This window comes from Pogoniulus pusillus, chromosome 2, assembly GCF_015220805.1.
Source record: "Pogoniulus pusillus isolate bPogPus1 chromosome 2, bPogPus1.pri, whole genome shotgun sequence".
In the NCBI taxonomy this organism is placed as follows: domain Eukaryota; kingdom Metazoa; phylum Chordata; class Aves; order Piciformes; family Lybiidae; genus Pogoniulus; species Pogoniulus pusillus.
Window position 1 is genome coordinate 15083295 of NC_087265.1, and position 21913 is coordinate 15105207.

The 21913-nt window shown below is 42.6% G+C and overlaps 1 protein-coding gene across 10 annotated transcripts in view; it reads left to right on the forward strand.

Moving 5' to 3' along the window:
• SEMA5B (semaphorin 5B) overlaps positions 1–21913 on the forward strand; it is a 324525-nt gene that overhangs the window by 211417 nt on the left and 91195 nt on the right. For all 10 annotated transcript variants that reach the window (XM_064157107.1, XM_064157117.1, XM_064157118.1 and 7 more), the window contains 3 exons: positions 7969–8031; positions 19219–19317; positions 20123–20336. In XM_064157107.1, coding sequence (XP_064013177.1) covers positions 7969–8031; positions 19219–19317; positions 20123–20336 — 376 coding nt within the window. The remainder of the gene's footprint in view (positions 1–7968; positions 8032–19218; positions 19318–20122; positions 20337–21913) is intronic.

Consider the following 21913-nt stretch of genomic DNA (forward strand, 5'->3'; position numbering starts at 1 on the left):
CAGGGTTGGAAGAGACCTCACAGATCATCAAGTCCAACCCTTTAAAACAGAGCTCAAGGCTAGACCATGGCACCAAGTGCCACATCCAATCTTGCCTTGAACAGCCCCAGGGACGGCGACTCCACCACCTCCCTGGGCAGCCCATTCCAGTGTCCAATGACTCTCTCAGTGAAGAACTTTCTCCTCACCTCTAGCCTAAATCTCCCCTGGCGCAGCCTGAGGCTGTGTCCTCTTGTTCTGAGACATAATAGAACTGTTCTAGTTATGAAAACCCCACCATGACTTATGTGTCTGCTGAGCCATGACCTTTCCCTCTTGTGTGGTTCTGCTCCGTTGTCTCTCCCTGCTCTGCCATCCACTGCTACCCGATGCCTCCTGTATTATTACACCTTGCTCATAATGTGTTGTGGCAAGGCTTGCACAGACAGTCCTGGGTTATGGTGAAAACTGCAAATTTGGGTGAGAAAAAAAGTTCCTTTATGTAAAAAAGCTCAAATTCCCCTCTCCGTGGAATTCAACATCAAGTTACAAATGTTTTACACCAGAGTTACTGAAACTATGCTTAAAGCACTGGCAAGTCAATCTGTTTGCTTCAAATATGAATTTTAGTTTGACAGTACCTCCTCACAGTTGAGCTGGCTGCTCCATTGTAAGCTGTCCTTGGTGCCCAAAAATTCCCAAAGAGCTTAAGAAAGTACAGGTTGAAACCTGGATATGACTATCTTTACTGTGTATCTAGAAAATACTGGTTTAGTTTCAGTACTTGGTGTCAAATGCTCTTTACTAAAGCTGTAGATGATTGTCTTTAATAATAAAACCTTGTACTTACACAGTGCTCTCTAGGTAGGTGCACTGTAGAAGCCATGATTTGTTAAGCCTCATACAATGCTCCTTTCAGATAAGGAAATGCATGGTCTGGAGTTGTAGACTCTTACCTAACGCTGCAGAGAGAGGAGAGTGCCTGATTTACAGAAGTTGTATTGTTTACTGGAATCTCCTGCAGGACAAATGGAAGTTGAAGGCACCAAAAGTCAGATTTGTTTTTGTCCATGAGACCATATGTTTGCCCCAAGATGTCAGAAAGAAGACAGTGACATGCACGTCATCATGCCCACTGTTCTAATCTCTAAACTCACCCCCTCTGTACACCACAGATTCAGTAGATACCTTTTGTGATACTAGCAAAACAGTTGCTGTCAAACAACTCATTTTGTGCTGGACAGGAAAGTTTTTAGTCTTCAAGAGAGCAAAGTTCAGTGCTCATCTCTGCCCCTGACACGCTCAGAGGCTCTCCCTAGTCAGTTGATCTCTCTGTGCTTCTGTTTTTCCTCTCCTCCCATGTGTTTGTGCTGTCTATTTAGCGTGTAAATTCTTGCAGACAGAAATTATCTCCCATGGCATTCTTGTATATTGCATAGAAATCTGGGGTCACAATATCAACCCATTCTGCTGTGAAAGAGGAGCATTGACTGTACAGGAAGAACACAAAGCAGCTGAAAACTTTCCCTCAACAAACTAATGTTTGCAGTTGAAATCAAACTTGTCTCTGTAGGTGCAGACGCACAGCAGAGTTACAGAAACTTATGCCCTTGCTGCTTGCTGTGGAGCTATGCAGGAGGAACACTGAGACATTTTATCTTGCGTCTGAGATAAAAGATGGGCATGAGAAGAGTGGCTTACCATGACTTAGATGATGTACAACTGTCACTGGGTTGGGATAACTTAAAGAAAGTAGAGCTGATACATGGAGGCTGAGACCCTGTTCTTTGGGGTGTTACAGAGGTTCTCCTTCCAGGTATGCATACAGTCTGAAAACATAAGATCAGAGAACAGGCTCAACTCTAAGTGAGGCTTAAGAATGGAACTAATGAAGACAACATACATAGTCCTGGAAACTCTCCTCCCTGCTTATTGGATGCAGATGTACACCATCTCTGTAGTTTTTGTACAGGAGTGAATCAGGGCAGAGGAACTTCCTTGAGACTGCTGTGTTTCTCTTTGTAAGATGTGGTAAGTCTGGGAGATAGAGGAACAAGAACAACCAATGGAGGTATTGCTTGGACATGAGTTAGATATCAATTCTTAAAATGAGGCAGTCCTTTCTGCTGAATGATTCCATCCTCATTATGTCAGTATGTAGCATCCACTTGTGCTCTGATGTGAAGGGAATAAGTGATCACGTTCAGCAGGCAGGGACTCATTGCTGTCTACAACTACCTGAAGGGAGGTTGTACCTAGGTGGGTGTTGGTCTCTTCTCCCAGGCAACCAGCAATAGAAAAAGGGGGCACAGTCTCAAGTTGTGCCAGGGGAGGTATAGGCTGGACGTTAGGAGGAAGTTCTTCCCAGAGTGATTTGCCATTGGAATGGGCTGCCCAGGAGGTAGTGGAGTCGCCGTCCCTGGAGGTCTTCAAGAAAAGCCTGGATGAGGCACTTAGTGCCATGGCCTAGTTGATTGGATAGGGCTGGGTGCTAGGTTGGACTGGATGATCTTGGAGGTCTCTTCCAACCTGGTTGATTCTATGATTCTATGACTGCCAGTCCAGAATCAGTCCTGGTAGAGTAAGCTGTAGACTTTTATAGAAAGAAGATCTCACTCAGAGATTAAGATTATGGGAACTGGAACCCACTGATGGAGTATTTTGGATTTTTTTTTTAATTAAAAACTTGGGTTTTTTTTATGTTTGCCAACCTTCATCTACTCAGTGTTACATTGTGAGGTTTCTTCCAGCTGATTTACTGTCCATCCACTCCAGAAGAGCTGTGAAATTGGACCAGTCTATTGATAGGCACTATGGATGCTTAGTTTAAATGAAGCAAACAACTTGAGTTTTACCACATCTCGAAGGATCTGAGATCATTTAAGGGTAATCAATTAATAATTAGATAAAACACAATGAAATTCCTTTCATCTGAGCCCCTTCTCCCTGCAATGAATTGACTGGATTCTGTGATCATTCCTCATACCTGTCACTGCACACAGCAGCGATCTGTAATTTGTATACTGCAGTATGTAGCAGAACTATTTATTGAAGCGTGGCATTATGTACTTTCAGCATTAGTTATCTGTTTATCAGACATGTTTATCACAGCTTTAATAAATTACTGGAAATGGTCCCTAGGGTATTAAGCTTCTGTGCTTTATTATTAAGAAGTTAGATTTCAACGAGCTATTATTTATAGAGCACTGTAAATGTGGCTTGTCCTTGAGAGACAATGCTTCACAAAGAGAATTTAGCTTTCCCCTTTTAGACTAAGGCAACAAATCTTTATGGTGAAATCTTGAAGGATTAAATCAGAAAGAAATATATCATTTTGTAGAAGTGTTTTTTACAGTACACATCATAGAAACTGAAGTGAAACAACAACCTTTTCATGGATTTTCTGGATTCAGGCTATAGGAACTTCTTTCAATGACTTTTTTCCTTCTAAGCAATGTGAGACCCAGCACTTATCAGTTTCTCTCTTATACAGAGGCTGCAAAGTGTATAGAAACATAGAAATAAAATTACAGGAACAGATTTGTCATTATCAGGAAGAATCTGTGGGTAATATTTCAGATGTCTAAAATCTATTTGTCAGGATGGATAAAAAGATTGAGAGCAACATCTTGTAGGGGAATGAGCTGGCCCCTGAGCAGCCACTGCATGAAGCGCTTGATCTGCACCTCAGTTTAGCAAAGTCCTTAAGTATATGGTTAAGCAACAGTGATGTGACAGGGCACGTAAATTTAAAGCTGGCAGATACTAAAAGCAGTGTGGAGATGCAGTATCTCTGTGTTCCTCTCTCTCCAGACTTGTAGAAAATTTTCCATACCTTGCTGTGAAGTGAGCTGAGTCAAAAAATATTTGTAGATGTAAATAAGAAATGTAGAGATTTGGGGCTGCTATAAGGAATTCAGGAAGCTACTTTCAAAACCATTTTTTTTCCAGAGGTACATTTTTCTGAGCATAGTGGTGCCTCGTATGGTTACTGGAAAGGAAGATGCAAATAAATACACAAGGAAAGATATTGCTCTGCCAGCTCAGGTCTCTAGTGCACAATAACTGTCATATCTCAACACCTCCTGCCCTCCTTCCTCATGTATAACTCAGCAAAGGGTGATGTGACTGGCAGACTCTGCTTGGGGTGCCCTCCATGGCACAAGCAAAGAACCAAAACCAGCTCTTGCTTTGTGGACAGATTGAGAAGTCTCCTGTGAGCAGTGTGAAGGGTTGATGGAAATGGAAGCTCCCACCAATAGCAATCTCTGTCTGGGACACAAGGTGTTGTTTTTGCTAATGTTAGCAGGAACTGGAGGAGCTCAGTACTCTCTAGGTACTGGGCATCTCACAGGGTCAGGCCCTGGGGGGTTTTAGCAGTAAGCCTGTACTTGTGGGTCATCTTTTATCCTTAAAATACAGGCAATGCACATTTTTGTGTTACAGTTTTTTCCCCTAATAGGAAAGGCAAACATGGCTGTAGGTTTGTCTACACCCATGCAAGGCTGCCAGTAGCTTGCAACAGACTAACTGGTCTGTTACAAAAGACTTTAGAAATTAAGAATGGATTTATTTACCTGATAAATTACCTATTCTCTTCCAGCTTTCACTTTCCAGTTGTAAAGCAACACTCTGGTTTTGCACAAAACACTGCAACCTATATTGTGGAAGTGTAGTGCAGAGATTAGTTTATGTTTAATCTATTAAACTTGTATGTGGTGTTTAGAGTAGTAAGAAGTTGCTGGCCTGAGTGTAAAAGCTGGTCCATAGAAGTCGAATTGCTTTTCATATCAGCCTTCAAGGATGTACATAACTATTGGCAACAGGACTTTGCTAGAGACAGGCAGGTACTTTATTTAATTACCTGCACATTCAGCACAGGGATGTGCATGTAATTAAATAAACGTATCTAGAAAGCTTTTCTCAGCAGTGGATGCTGCATAACTGATTTGACAGCACATGATGAGCTAGAATTTCTAGAACACTGTTGGTCTACAGTCTGAAGCAATGTTCATAATTTATTGGAAAATACATTAGCTCTTTCTTTCAGTGCCTGAGTGTGCCACATGAATGTTCAGATATGCACTCATTTCCTGCTGGGCAGTGTTCTACCATATACCCTGAGAAACTCATGGAAACAGAGAGATGTATTCCAGAAGAGAGAGTGCTTTCCAAAGATTTGTCTCTCTCAAATATCCAGGAGTTAGTTTGATATTGGGCCAAAATGAATCTAAGGCAGAGGAAGAAAATTTCCCCTGGAAAGGAGGGGCTTTGGTTGGACATACCAAACAGGTTCAGGAAGTGCAGCACCAGCATTACACAGGGAGTTTGCAGAGCAGCTCAAGACAACAGAGATGACAACAGTGAGACATTTAGATCTGAAAAGAGAGTTAAGTAATCAAACAGTGCTAGAAAGGTCATGTGAAAGGCCCAAGCTTAGATGTCTGAGCCTTACCAGGTCCAACCCAAAGGCCGTGACAACATATGTGGGGTGGGATTCCTGGTAACCCAGCAGAGGGACCTTTCTGGGCTGTAGGTCAGCTGACTGGTGCATGTTCATTCCTTGCAGTGCAGCTACTTAAACGCACATTTAGCTCCTTGGCTTTGTTATTGACGAGATGTTCTGCTTTGCAGGCTTGCAATTCCTTTCCTTAAGTCACTAGAGGTCATTTGAGTTACTCAGCCCTCAAACTCCTGTCCCCCCAAAGACGCGTGAGGGACTTGTTAAACATGTTCTGGGTTGCCATATTGCCTAATTATCCCCTTAGCTCTAATAAACTTCACCCTGACTAATGGTGCAGTCATGAACAACATGTTTCTATAATCTGGGCCATCACCAAGAGCTTCTGTTATCACTAGACCCATCAAGGCAGAGCTTCGGAAAGCCGAAGGGCAGGGTTGCCTAATGGAAGAAAACGTTTAGGCGCCAAGAACATTGCTGAAGGGGACCAGTGCTCTGACATGAGCTATGTTTGCAACATGCCTCAAAGCTCTGCAGTCCAGGTGTCTGGCAGGAAGAGCTAAGTATCCCTTAGGAGGCCAAGTTCTCCATTGCATTGCTTCCAGAAGACCCACAGCATTTGCAAGGAAACATCAGCTGCTGAATTAACCAGTGAGTTTTGTTTTCATTTTGTCCCAACAAGCACTGTTAAGGTAAACTGCTCTGTGTAATGGAGAGTAGTCTGCATCTGCTATTGGAATGAGAAGAGCCATCTAGTAAGCTTTCTTTATATTAAGGCTCTCAAAAATTGATCCAAGGTGCAAGGATACAGTGGTTAGATGAATACAAGCTTGATTTGGAACTGGGGATCAAAATGCTGCTGTGCAGTTGTTTTGCAGATGTTGAGGGCTCCTGAGAGTCACCAATCAAAATTCTTGCACTCTTATGATGTTTTATTGATGTGATCTCTCTCATTCAGTGACATATCCCCTCTCAGGATATGGCTAAATGATCTTTTCCAGGAAGGATTTATCCCAGCTCTCACAGAAACACTTCTGAGGCACAGGCTTTTGGCCTTCAGCCTACATTGGACTTCAGTACATGAGAAGTTTTTCCCAAGTGACTCCTAGGGAAAGACTTTTTGCTCTTCCCCTTTCCCACTAGGTCTTTGCCTGTGTTCATAACGTTTTACTTCAAGCCAAACTGAACTGAATGCTGATCTAATGGAGAAGGTACCTCTCCCGCCTTGGCTGTTTTCCCATTGAGGTAGAAATGCAAAGTATCAATGCATTTTCTGGGTGGTAGTATTGTGGTTCTGAGTGAGTGTTTTCATGGACCTGAGCTAGGGGTGGGAAAATTGGCCCCTTCTTCTCACTGGTCTCCCATCTTCCTCCTGAAAAAGACAGCATTTACCAAGTGTCAAGGGGGCAGTTTCTATCAAAGCCTAGACTTTAAAAAAATGTATTGGCTGCAGTGAGAAGGTTCAAGAAGAGTTCAAACTTCAAGTTCAAGTTCTGAACTTTGAAGACTCTTCCTGTGTTGGAAGTGGACTGAGGGAAAAAGAGAAATCCTGGCTCTTTAAGGGGAGCTTTGGGTCTGTATCTGAACTTTGGGAGCCTGGCCTTTTTCTGTGTGACAGAGCTAATTTTCTTGTGCTCAGGATGATGTATTATGTATAGTATGGATGTTTATATGTATTTTCACCTCCAGCTAACAATGCCTGCTGGAATTTGCTAGGACTATTTTTAAAAAGTGCTGAAGTGAGAGAAATTGCAGTGAGCAGTGAGTGGTTGGGTATGCTGCTGAACATTTTTAAATCTTAAAGTTCTTTCCAATGCAACTTTGCTGGTCTTGACTTTCCTTGCAAAGGAAGTGGCCTCTTTGCTCCAAAGCAGTAAATCAGAGCCAACTGGGGATCCTACTTGCACTTGGCCCCAGTCAGTAGTGCCCTTGGCCCTCATGCATTTTACACTACCTCGGGATCTGACCCCACTTGTCTGGCATCACAAATCAACATCCAGCCTTTCTCCCCACTTGATAGTTCTCCAGGTTTCACCTGTCAGCTCCCAATTGTTGTTATATTTAGCTCACTTTGCTGCAGGATTACTTAGAACGTTAGAATCTGGTAAGCTTAAGGAGGCTGGCAGATTTGTGCAGAATACTGGACTTAGCTGTAAGCAAGGTTTTCATTTTGGTGATGAAAGCTGGCCACTTTGGGCACTGTCCTCTTTGAAAAGAAGGTGGTGGCTCTGTGTGTGGGGCTTATGTCTTGGACCTTCCACTTGAATGACAATCAGAAGTTGTATTTACATGTAAATTAAAGTCTGTTCTCTGTTAACATTCCAGTTGCTTTTGCCTCTGGACTTCTCATCTATTTATCATGTGTGCTCTGTGAGCACAGTGGGAGTGAGATACATGTTTGCTGCCACAATGCTGCTTTTAAATGGGGCTTTGTAAATTGGCTGGAGAGACTTTCTCTTATTTTTGGAGTCTCCAAAACATGGTGGTTGGTGGCACTGTCATGTGACTTTTGCATTTTGGTTTCTCAGGCAACAGCATGGGGTTCAGATGAAGACACCAGGAGGTCCTGTCAAAGTAAAGGGAAAACAGAGGTAAGTTTTGTTTTGCTTTTCTATGATAATGCTATGGGTAAATTTATTTGCATCATGTGAAATCCACCCAGGGAGCATCTGACACCACCTTGAGCTTGTAAATTTGCCACAGTTTAGACCTACCACCTCAAGTGTATAAGCACCACCAAGCAAGCCATGTAAAGGTTCCCTGTCCAGGTTATTAGATTTGCTCTGTGTGAAATGTAAAGGTGATTTCACTGCTGGAGAGGAGACGATTTGTGACACATCAAAGAGCAGAGTGGTGGCAAGCCAGAGGCAACATTTCACAGTGGGTTCTGAGGCCAGGCAGGTTGGCTTAGTCTAGGTACACAGCAGTGAGCTGCTGGCATTCAGCCATGTGAGCTTCAGTACTTGTTTGTTGTTGGAGTTCATCTTTGTTGAAATGCACCTGAATGTGAAAACTGAATCTGCTGGAGCACTGCAGTCTTTTCAGGTGGAATATCACAGAACTCCTTCAGAGGTGGGTGCAATCTCCTAAGCTGCAGTTTAAAATAGAAAATGTTTGAACCAACACATGTTGTCCTAGCAGTCTGGAGTTTGTAGGCACTTCTGATCAAAACACAGATCCTTTCTGTCCCTCTAAAAGCAGGAAACATTTTGTTTTTCAAATGTGAGAGTCACAGTGTTGATAAATCCTCAGGCTTCAACTGAGAGAATGCCCTGTTTTCCTTAATGCTACACTGCAAGGAGTTCTCAGTCTAAATTAATCGAGTTGGGCAAAGGGTTAAGAGCAGACAAGCACAGTCTTTGCTTAGACATGGACAGCCAAGCAGAGAGCAATTTTGTGGCTGGCCCAAAATGCTGGAATTCTGCCAAGTTCCAGTACTTTAAACAGAATACAATCTTCCATTGACCATATTAATTTCATAGAATAAACTTTCTATGATTATTGTGTTAACTTGTTATACACACACAAAAATAGCTTTAATTTTGCTGGGTAAACAACAATTTACTTCGTGTAGCCATGGAGAACAGGATCATGGCTATCCTAGAACATCTTTTAGAGTTTCCTATAGGATAGGATCTACATTATGCAGGAAAACACCAGGGAGGCAAAATAGATTGGGCTAGTTGAACACCAAACATGGCCACCAATGGAAAGAACCAAACAGAGGCTGAACAAAATTAAAACAACCTCCAAAACCTAAGACATGAGGAATTTTTGAGTTTGTAGTCTTTGTACTTCAAAATCTGTAAAGAAAGGACTTTCCTTTTTATCCTTCCATTGTGAAGTTTGTGAGATTTAAATTGTATCCTATTGTGCATGAAGGATCTTATTATATAACCCAGAATTATTTAATCAACCCCTTGTTAAAGCCATGCATTTGACTGAATGAATTCTAGGACACTTTGACTTGTTTACTGTTGTGCCAAAAGAAAGTGATGGTCTGAATGTCTTCACTGCTGTTACCTCCTCAAACTGCAAGAAAGGTTTGTCAGAATTTTCATGAAGGTAATGCTCTGAATAGCCAAGTTCATGCTGATTGTGATCCAGACCTTGAAACTGTTTGGATGCAGTGGCCATAGGTGTGAATTTCTGAGAAGCAATAATTAAGCAGAGTGTTAGGCACTTGCTGACATACAATTAATAACAGATACAGGTGTTGACTAAAAGTCTGACAAGAAGACATGAAGCTACAAACAAGGGCAGAAGGATTCTGCAGTACCTAAGTAAATTTAGATCTCCCAAGTCTGTATCTCATCAAACCTGTGTGTCCAGAGCTGTGTCTGTCTTGAAATGAGTCTACACATTCATTGTTTGTTACGCTGCAGAGAAACGACTTAGTGGTAGCTCCAACAATACAGAAGTTAGCCTAGCCAGCTGGTGAAGTGCTCTGCTTTAGCTAGGATGCCCAGCTCTCATTCAGCATCTTTGCCTTTGTCTGGGTCAGTGCAGCACTGATGTGAATATTCTGATTCTGCTGTGCAGTGGAGGTACAAGATACAGAGCTCTGCCTGCCTCAGCTCTGCTTTGTCAAAACTTAACTAATGGCAGTCTTCTACCTAGCACAGATGATTTGCTGATAAATATGTTATGGATTGTCAGGCACTTAGATGTGTGGTGATAGAGGCTAGAAAGAAGGAGGACCTTTGGCTCTTGCATTAATTCACAGTGTAGTTTGTGTGAGTTATATGACTGGTCATTTTCCTTGCCCATTTAATAATTTATGTATTTCAGGGTGAGGTTTTCAAAGCCACCAAGTCTATCAATATGCCTTTCTCCCCCCACTTCATTCTCATACCTGTTGAATATATAGATCAGATTCTTCCTGCTGCTTAGAAAATCTCTTCCTGTAATGCTTATTAGAGCTTTACCATAAGGACAATGAAGAAGTGGAAGAATAAAAGCTACCAAACTTGTATCACAGGTATAATTATTATGGTACAGTGGTTGCTCCACATTTGAGTATATATTGGCCAGAAAAAAAGGGTGACAAGAAATGTAGGTCCCAGATTTAAGGTTAGAAAGTACCATTTCTTCTGATACCTGGTGCAGCTCTGGCCACAAGTTTGCCTGATTATTTCTAAATGGAACTCATTGACTTGAGTTTGGCTGCTGCATCCTCTTGAGTGGGGCAAAAAGTTTTGAACTGAGGGCCTGAAGCAAATGGGATGCTGTATGCTTTGCTGGCTTGTTCTAGTGTCAGATCACCTTCCCAGTTAACATGTACTTCGTTTCCTCATTGCATCCAATTTCAGTTTTGAGTGGGTCTCATTCTGCCCTTCTCTGCTAGATTAAAGAACCCTTCTGTTACCAGTGTTTATTTTTAAGAAAGGTAAATTAAATGCTCTTGGCAAACCAGTCTTAGGCTTTTTGCTAAAGTAAAAACCTGAGTTTACTCTCTTGAAGTATTTTTCCTGCTGTCCTTGAATATATTTTGTCTGGTTTCTGCACACTCCAGTTTTTCACTATACTACCTTGTCATTTTATCTAATGCCTGAGTGTGATTAAAACAGTCTTCTACCTCTTATTCAGCCTCCTCTGTTCATAGATGTAGCAGTTTCATAAGTTCTTCTGCCATAGGAGGTCATGTAGAATTGCTTAGTCACTGTGACCACTAAATCCTTTCTGCAGTTTGTAATCTTGGGATGTAGTCTCCCACTCTATACATGGAATCCATTTGTTCCTTGCTCTTTAATGCATATCTTACCCAAAAATGTGGTAGTTTTGTTGTGTCCAGCTTACTAAACATCCTAGCATATAACGTGTCCAGAGAAGGGCAACAAAGCTGGTGAAGGGCCTGGAACACAAACCCTATGAGGAGAGGCTGAGGGAGCTGGGGTTGTTTAGCCTGGAGAAGAGGAGGCTCAGGGGTGACCTCATTGCTGTCTACAACTACCTGAAGGAACATTGTAGCCAGGTGGGGGGTGGCCTCTTCTCCCAAGCAACCATCAACAGAACAAGGGGACACAATCTCAAGTTGTGCTGGGGTAGGTCTAGGCTGGATGTTAGGAAGAAGTTCTTCACAGAGAGAGTGATTTCCCATTGGAATGGGCTGCCCAGGGAGGTGTTGGAGGCACCATCCCTGGAGGTGTTCAAGAAAAGCCTGGATGAGGCACTTGGTGCCATGGTCTAGTTGACTGGCTAGGGCTGGGTGCTAGGTTGGACTGGATGATCTTGGAGATCTCTTCCAACCTGGTTGATTCTACGATATGTATATGTATATAGTGAGGCATGGACCTCTCTGCTATTTACTGTGTTCGTAATCTTTGGGTTATCCACAACTGTTCATTAAGAAGGATGTTGATACCAAGCTGGGACCCTATTAGAACAGTGAGTTTGTGAATGATTTCACTCAGGACCTTTTTTCAGCTTAATTTATCAAATTTTAATCTATTAATGCAGAAGTTCTTGAACCTGATTTTAAAATGAGCTCTCTGCAATATGTCATGTGGCATTAAACACCTCAGAAAAAAATCTTTCATATATGCTATTTTTATCAACTAAAAGCTGGAGTTTCCTCAAAGGGTTGCCCATGTTTTGCTTGCCATGTCTCTGGAGATCCACACCATCTTTCAGGAGTAATCATGTTTAGTTTTGCAGCATTTATAAAGTGTATCATGATCAACACCTTAAAACTGTCCCCTGAAAAACAGCACATAGCTGAGAGACAATGCAGAGAACAAAGTCAGCGTTGTGTTGCCTTTCTGTCTCTTCCAAATGAAATCACCCAGAGGCTGTAGTTAAAATGAGTGATGAATGGAGCAGAAGGGGAAGAGGCATATTTGATTTCATTACGAGTTGCTGAGCTTCTAGTTTGTAATTGGTTTGTCTCTGCATAACAGTCCACGTCCAGCACGTCTGAGGAATTGTGCCTGACGTGAAAAGTTGTGACTTTCTAAATGTGAGCACTTTGTTTTTTTCTCTCCTGTCTAAGCACAGAATTGTTAACTTTCCAAAAGCAGCACTCCATAATTTGAAATGTGAAAGGGAACCATTTGTGAAAATGGCAGCACTTACATCCTGTCCTAAGAGCTTTGTGTAGCTGGGAGAAAGGTGACACACTAATAACACTTCTGGAAGAAGAAAGAAACAAGAGAAATGTCTGATAGGCATCCAGCTGCTGGTTGTCCCACCATATTGCCTCTTTCTTTTGTTGTATGGTGTCCTGATGCTGGGGATCTTATGAATCACACAAGGTTACAGGGAAATCCTAGCCTGAGGTTCACCCTAGCTAAATGGATTTGGTGCAGAAATTGCTGAGCTGATGGAGGAATCAGCTCTTTCAGGCCTTTAAGTTGCTCTGTGTTACACAGAGAATGTGCCTTGCAATTATCTAGTGGAGCTGAGATTCTTTGTGCCATTTGTGACTAATAGGCATCCCAGTAGGACAGGCACCATATAAAGCCCCAGGTAAATAGAAATAAGTGGGAGATGGTCAGATATTTTTTCCCCCTTTGTATCTGTTCCTAGAGATCTGAACCTACATTCTTAGTGCTTCTGCTAAGATATCAGTGCAGAATCAGTCCTCGAATGTGAAGTTTGTTGAAGAAAACTTGTCTGGAAAAATCATTAACAATTCTCTCTGCTGTCTGTTGCGCTCAGAGGAGGAGAGCTCAGTCAGAACATTGGCTTAAACTGTTTAATAGAATTGTTTGTCCAAAGAAATAAATATAGATGCCTGAAAGCATGTTAATAACAGTGCTGGGGAACATGCTAGGTCTTGATTATTTTTCAACAAATTGAAGTGAACTGCAACAGCTAAACTAAACATTAGTTGCACTCTGAAACGTTCTTGAAAGACTAACATGGAGCTCTGTTGGCTGATTCTCTCAATTCCTTGTTGCACTCAGGAGTTTGTTTCTTTACTGTGAAGAGCAGGCCCTATGAAACAGGTGTTTTTCTCATACAGCATGCAGCGGTGGTTTTAGTCTACGATTAAAATACATCAACATGTGATGAAATAGTGTTAGCCTAAGAAAAGAAAATCAAATACAAGCTCTATGACAATAGGCCTTGAGTGATTTGTTCAATGTAAAAGGCCAATTAAAGCAGTACCTATGCATGGCTGTGCTCTCAAAGGAAAATACATCTGTCCAATGAGATTAGGGTCTTACGACATTTCAGAACTCCAGTGTTCAGAGATGGCAGAAGAAACGACTTGAGAAGCACTTACAGCTGTCTTATTTGCAGCATCCTGAAAGTGTCTTTTTGATTTCTGCCTCAAACTGAAGCTGTCAAGAGTTTAGCCCCTCCATTTGCTGATCTGTCCACACAAATAGAGCAACAGGCTACCATTCTTGGTTCTTGGGTATGAGATGTGCCTTCCAAGCAGCCTGACATCTCTGTGAACTAGAAAAAGGCCTGGTCCTGTTCACAGTTGTAGACATCACAACATTTACAGACAGGCAGATTTAAATCCAAATGTTGTAAAAAGTGAAATAAATGAGGATAGGCTCAAACTGAGGAGCTTTAATGAAGTGGCCTCTTCTCCCAGACAACCACCAATAGAGCCTGGAACACAAACCCTGTGAGGAGAGGCTGAGGGAGCTGGGGTTGTTTAGCCTGGAGAAGAGGAGGCTCAGAGGTGACCTCATTGCTGTCTACAACTACCTGAAGGGACATTGTAGCCAGGTGGGGGGTGGCCTCTTCTCCCAGGCAACCAGCAACAGAACAAGGGGACACAGTCTCAAGTTGTGCCAGGGGAAGTATAGGCTGGATGTTAGGAGGAAGTTCTCGACAGAGAGAGTGATTGGCATTGGAATGGGCTGCCCGGGGAGGTGGTGGAGTCACCATCCCTGGAGGTGTTCAAGAAAAGCCTGGCTGAGGCACTTAGTGCCATGGTCTAGTTGACTGGCTAGGGCTGGGTGCTAGGTTGGACTGGATGATCTTGGAGATCTCTTCCAACCTGGTTGATTCCCTGAAATGGTTTTTCCGTTCAGTGGCAGTGATACACTGTGCCCTGTAGGGTTGAGCATTAGAAGTGATGTATTCTTCCTTTCCAGGAAAACAAAGGTTGTTAGACTGGAGAATAGTGCTACCTGCTCAACTTAAGGCCTTATCTCAAAAAAGGGACCAGCAGCAGGTCATTTTGAGGAAAGACCAAGAACCTCAGAGTGGGTAACATGCAATTCCTAGGAAATTAGAGATATGCTTACTGTTCTGGCAGTGAGCCACAAGTTTTTATCAGCTCTACCATATATTTAATAATAATCCTAACTAATATAACTGGGTTATTCTCATTAACCGTATAAATATCCAGTCTTCCTCCTTTATTTAAATCCTTAATCTCTTGATCCCAATATTATTTTCTGATGATGAGATTTGCAGACTCATCATACACAGATTTAAGTGTCTGCTCCACAATGTGAGCGCAGAATCCAAATATTGTCTCATCTGAACAGAGCTGGATTCAGGCTTGGCAGATTTTTTGCCTATGTTAAAGCCCATCTGAGTTTTGCTTCCTGCATGCCTCGAGTTTCCAGCCACATGGAAGAAACTACATTAAATGCCTCCTGTTTCTGTAGGGGTTTGTGAGATCATTTTGCTAACCAATTGCCTTAGTTCTGGCTTGTTGTAGAGAGCAGCATGTTGAGTGACTTTTTGGAGCAAATTCAGGCTAGTTTAAGGAGCAGAGAGGAAGCTGTTACTCATTAGTTGTTTTGAGAACAGGGTAGAAAGAGGGTCAAATGGAAATCTCACCAACAGTGTCTTGCTGGAGCATCAAAGTGGCTTGGTTTGTTCTTTGCTTTTATTGGAGGTTTTCTTAGAGTGATTGGCAGTAGCTACAGCAATAAGAAATATGAGATGAGCACAGTACTCTTTGGACCAGGCTGGTTAGAGAGGTGTGATCTGGTGGTTAGACTGTAGTTGCTGTCTTTCATCAGGATCTCCTTTGACTCAGTGTGTCACTATGGCAAGTCCTTCAGCCACCTGCATGTTTCAGTTCACCCAGATGAGAAGATGCCAGATAATGTACAGCAGTTTCAGAACAAGTGTGGTTGGATATGGCCCCCACCTAGTAGCATCATTGCTTAAGCAGAGTAGAAAACATTGCCTGGGCTGGGTGTATCCAGTTCCCTTCAAAGTATTGGTTGTGAAATGTTTCCAGTCTAACACCTCAGCCACACCAACGGTGCTCTTCTGCTCTTTGCTACCACAGATGGGAATGGGCTGGAAGTCATGGGTTAAATATCCTTAGTGCAGGTTCAGACAGCAGCAGATGTATTTGCTCAGTGTGGTTTCTTCTGTGTTTCTGTAAATAACTTCTGCTTTTCCTGAATGGATACAAATAAAACCATGCTTAGTTAGGCTAAAATAACACAACAGTTATTACCTTCCAGCATCCTTACCATATTGCCTCTTTCTTTTATTGTATGGTGTCCTGATGCTGGGGATCTTATGAATCACACAAGGTTACAGGGAAATCCTAGCCCAAGGTTCACCCTAGCTAAGTGGATTTGGTGTAGAAATTGCTGAGCTGATGGAGGAATCATCTCTTTCAGGCCTTTAAGTTGCTCTGTGTTACACAGAGAATGTGCCTTGCAATTATCTAGTGGAGCTGAGAATCTTTGTGACATTTATGACTAATAGGCATCCCAGTAGGACAGGCACCATATAAAGCCCCAGGTAAATAGAAATAACTGGGAGGTGGTCAGATATTTTGTCCCCCTTTGTATCTTCTTCTGTGTTTCTGTAAATAACTTCTGTTTTTCCTGAATGGATACAAATAAAACCATGCTTAGTTAGGCTAAAATAACACAACAGTTATTACCTTCCAGCATCCTTACCAAGCCAGGCTGCTGCACCATGAAGTATAGTGTGCAACAGATGCATCACTACCTGTAAACTCCAGAACATGACCTCACAGAGGAATGCTTTTTGGTATGCTGTCTTCTCATGTGAGAAGACTTTTGTAGAAATGGAAGTGTGTTTGTCTGTAACACAGTGCAAAGCAGAGAATTCTGAGAATTAGGATTTTAGCTGTCTTTAGGACAGGATTTTGGTCTGGAGCATATTGAAGTACCTAGGCAGGAGAGGATCCAGCAACAAAAATTATACTAGGTGCTTTAGGTTAGAAGCTATGCTCAGACTCTGCATGGAACAGAGAAAATACAAGTGGAGGGGCAGCACATGGGTACTCTCTTATCATGTGGAATTTGGGTACAGAGCTGCTTTCTGGGTTAAATATCAAATCAGTCAGATTATGAAAACAAAACCCTGTTGGGATAGGAGCCCCATACATTTTTTTTTATAGTATCCCCTCAAAGTAATTTAGTATTTTGCAGTTAAATATGTAGTCATACTAATATTATTTGAGGTTGAATAACTGTGTTCTACAGTCCTATTTGATAGACTGGCAAAGAGTCACCATGACTGATCTGCTTCTGAAATAAGTAGCAAATTGACTGCAAGCTCTCATTTTCTGATTCAGGGGCAGACATTATCTGCCCCTGATACCCAAGTTAAATCTCAAGACAGGCATCACCTCTTGTGTGGCACTCTACAGCTTCTGGCTGGGCTGGGCAATTGCTCCTAGGCTGGCAAGTCTCACATGTCATGCCCATGCAATCACATGTATGTACAGTAGCACTGGTGGGTTTCTACTAAATGCTGTCCTTCAGAAATGCTGTCTGTCAACAAGTTGCCTTCCATATAGCACATGAAAGAAGACAGCACATAATCCAGCTAAGCAAGCCTCTTCCATTCCAGATGATAGGGAGTGTTTTCACACTGCTGAATCTTGCAAATGAAGTCTTCAGGGAAATGATCAAGTGTGTAGTGCTGTGAGACAGGGAAACTCACAGAGTGGCCCTTAGAGAAGGAGAAGCAGTGTCTGCAGCTGTAGGCTCAGCTTAGTGGCAAATCGTGGTCTGTTGGAGGGAGAAAAACAGCAGCCAGGATAACCCAGCAGAGGTTGTTATTTTTTAACAAGTTTCCTTTTCTGTTTATGTTAGACTATAATAGACTTCCCTCACCTGGAGCACTATGGGTGTCACTCATTAGCTGTTGCTCATATTATTTCTGCTGAGGCAGCCCCAGAGCAGGCAGGCTGGTGCCCAGCTCACTGAACATCTGTTACTAGGGCTGTGTGAATGAACCTTGGGGCAGGCAGCTCTTGAGCTTCTTATACTGTAATTTCATGGCTGGATGTTAGGAGGAAGTTCTTCACAGAGACAGTGATTTGCCATTGGAATGGGCTGCCCAGGGAGGTGGTGGAGTCACTGTCTCTGGCGGTGTTCAAGAAAAGACTGGATGAGGCACTTAGTGCCATGTTCTAGTTGACTGGCTGGGGGATAGGTTGGACTGGATGATCTTGGAGGTCTCTTCCAACCTGGTTGATTCTATGATTCTACTACCTGTGAGAGTTGCACACTAGTCTTCCACCTCCCTTTCCCTGTCTGTACAGTTAGAAAGTCCCTGTCTGATGTGACTTCTTCCAGTGCTCAGCTCCCAAGAGATGTTCAGTTAGCCTGATCTGCAGTCCACAGGCCTCTGGCTGTGAGAGACTGTGGCTCTCCTCAACAACATGAAGGAGGTTTTCTGAAAAGGGCCGGGTGTAGTCTTGTCCTGCTGTCATTGAAAGTCAGGAATCAAACTTTATAACATCATTGAGCAAGCATTCTGGCACCCTGTGCATGGCAAGCAAGCGTCGAGCTTCCGATTATATAGATCAAAATGTTACCTATTTATTAGATCTCCATTCCATGCAAATCATCTCAAATAGTCACATAAATCTCCTCCTTACACGTGCTCTTTCCATCTTCAGAGGTCCTTGTGGTCTCAGGTAGTCGTGGCCCCAATGTTAGAGATGGCTGCAGGTCAACCTGTTCCTCTTCTTCTTTATATGGAATTCTTTTGGCTATTTTATAGACCGAGTATATCACACTATTATTTTACTTCATGCTTAACTACCTACCCTTAGATAGATGTTCTCAAAGTTCAGATTAGATACAGTGGGTTTAACACAAACCACAGGTGATGCATATCTTGTCTCTCAACACCACTGCCACCCTACCCTGTTGTGGGGCAACAAAAGCCCCACACCTAGGGGGGACTGGCATGCAGAGGGATTTGCTTGTTTCTACCGGTAAGTGATCGTGCAGCTGAGAAAAGGGGATTTGCTGGGTTTTGTTGGCATGACTTGAAAGAGGAACTCCTACCATGGAAAATCCTAAGTGTACAATCCTTGTGGGAGGTAGGAAGTAACAGCCTGTTCAAGCACAAGATTCTCCTGATCAGCTAGGTCTGTTCCTGCTGTTTTCCTGCGGGCATTGTTGTGAATAATAGTGCAGGCAGACCTGCTGTCCTTCACTGGGGTTTGTGTCTGGGTAATGTTTTCAAAGCTGCAGCATTACTGGGAAAAATAGGTGAGAAGTAGCAGGATGGAAGGAGGGGAGGATTCCTCCTCCAGTGTAAGCAGACCACAAAAAGAGGCACTCGGGTAGCTAAGAGTCAACCTGATTGATGCCATCCTATCCAGGAACTGTGCAGGGCTGTAGTTAGAGAAATAACCAGCATACTGTGTGTGCTCACTTGGACCACTAGCTCCCTACAACTGTGCACTGCTTGAGGCAACAGACTCCACCTGAGTTAAAGCTGAGAAATGTGCATTCCAACTGCAATACAGGTGAATTTTTGTTGGTTTGTTTAATTTAATGTGGAAAAAATGACCCTTCAGTCTTGTTTTCAAAAATCCTTTGTCTCTGCTTGTGTCCCTATAGGAAGAGTGCCAGAACTATGTCCGAGTGCTGATTGTTTATGGCAAGAAGGTTTTTACCTGTGGAACTAATGCCTTTTCACCAGTGTGTTCCAGTCGACAGGTCTGCTTTGCCTCTTTTACAGTCATAAAGAGTGTTGCACACACGTGCCCTGGGGAAGGCCAGGCATTTGGCAGGGCAGCATGCTACAAATGTAGCTAATCTGAGTTTTTTGGAGAGAGTTGGATTTGTTTTGTTTTGTTGGGGGTTTGTTTCACTTTGGTTTTGTTTGCTTGTTTTCCCTAATTTTCTATTATTTATTATCATTTTGGGTCTCTTTGGGCTGCCTCGGGGCCATGAATGTACCTACAGTTGAGGAGCAAGAGCTTGTGTCATGGATGAACTGGATCTGGGCAAAGTTACAAATACTTTAATGTTTCCTTAAAATAAATGGCAAAACTCTGTGGTTTCAAGGGAGGCAGAGGAGATTGTGAACAGTATTTATATTTTTTAATATCAGTGCACATTCAGGAGGCATCTATGGAAGATTAGAAACCTGTACTACTAGCAGGAGCAGCTGATTACACCGAGTGGGTTGGGACCTGCAGGCTTTCTTGGCTGGGGAATAATTCCTCTTACAAAGCAATAGGATCAGTGAGGCTCAGACACCACTTTTTACATTGGCAAACTATGGATGTAAAGATCAATTTGCAGTCGTTGCTGATATTAACAGTCTTTTTATGTTGGCAAATGATGGATGTAAAGATCAGTCTACAGTAGTCAATGCTGACATTACAGTCTTACAGCTGCCTGGTTTGTTGAAAAATCAAGGTTTTACTCATAGGTACTCATGGGCAAACTGAGTTCTCTATACCACTAAGAAAGTCAGATGCTCTTTAAATTCTCTCTTGTCTCTTTTTAAATACAGGTAGGAAATCTGAGCAAAGTCATTGACAGGATTAATGGAGTGGCTCGGTGCCCATATGACCCGCGGCATAACTCAACAGCTGTGATTACATCACGAGGAGAACTCTATGCCGCAACTGTAATTGATTTCTCTGGACGGGATCCTGCTATTTACCGCAGCCTTGGAAATGTTCCTCCACTTAGGACAGCGCAATACAACTCCAAATGGCTCAATGGTAAAGTCATGAGGGTCATATCTGAGCAAGAGGTGTATTAAAGTCAGCTTGAGAGGCTTGTGTATCTCACCCTCTGTTTTCAGACTGACTGGGGGAGGGCTTCTGGTCCAATAGTTGTGGCAGCTTAGGAGATATTTTGAAATAGTCTGGAAGTATTTCAGAGAAGTTGATTTTAGAATATAGAAAGTAGATCTCACAGTCTACCTAACATACATATCAATCTCTGTCTCATGAGATGATCAAGTACACCATTTTAAGAAGAAAATAATTCAAAGATTGGAAGATCAAAACCTATTTAAAGCATCCATCCTGGTGACTCAGCTCTACGCAGTGTTAAGCACGCTCTACTTCCACTGACTCAGCTGAAGATGGTAGGTTTCAGTGCAAGATCAGTCTGAAAAAGAGAAATTTAACAGCATGTTATGTTCCATGTGAACCCATGCTGTTGTGGCTTTACAGTTATTAAAAGCAGCTGTTACCCCAGTGTGATAATACCCCGCATCAAGGAAGCTATAGAATTTCAACCAGTAATTCCTATACTGAGCCCAAACCTTCTGACTGGAGCAAAGCACATGTTGTCTGAACAGACTGTGGTGATGGAGACCCCAATATTTCCCCTCTCTCCTTTGACCCAGGTAAGCTGACAAGCTACTTGGAATCTTTGCATTGGATTTGGGGACCTTTCAGTCAAAGACACAGGTAATGGGCCTGTGCAAATCTCTTGAGCTTAGCGAGACTGAACGAGGCTTCTGCAGGTTTATTGAAGTCAGTATGGAGAGTCTGAGTTTTAGGAGGAGGATGCTGTCAGGCAAGACTGTGATTTAGGACCCAAGGAGCAGCATTACCCACACACAGTCATTACAAATATGTGCCTCTTGTTTGTGCATGAACGGAGAATACAGAAGAAAGCCATGCTGGAACAAGGGATTTTAAGGAAAGATAAACAGACACTGTTTCTAGTCTGTGACTGGAAAAAGTAACATGAATTTATAACCATGTGCAGCACTGGTGACACTGGAATGATTTCATCCTGTTCTGGCTACTTTTCAACAAGAAACCAAAAACTTCAAGGTGGTTCAGAGAAGAGTGATTTGAAGCTTGGAAGACCTATTGCACAGAGAGATACTTAAGAAGATCTATTTATTTATCTTCCTGAAAAGGAGATAAGAAGTGTTTTGTTAATGATACGGAAGTACTTACATCAAGAGGAGATTTCTGACAGGATAAAGGTCTTTAATCTACCCAGACAAGTCATGACAAGAGGCTGTGATTGGAAGCTGAAATGAAATAATGTTAAATGGAAAAAAAGAAGAGATTGTGGCTCGGGCAGCCTTTAGTCATTAGACCAAGTCGCCATCCCTGAGGCAGTTCAAAGCAAGGTTGGACGTGGCACTTGGTGCCATGGTCTAGCCTTGAGCTCTGTGGTAAAGGGTTGGACTTGATGATCTGTGAGGTCTCTTCCAACCCTGATGATACTGTGATACTGTGAAAGTGATGGATGTGACATTGTCCAGTGTGGTCAGATGTCCTTCAAAAGCTTTGGTGTAATTCACCTGTTATGGTGTAATTACAGAACG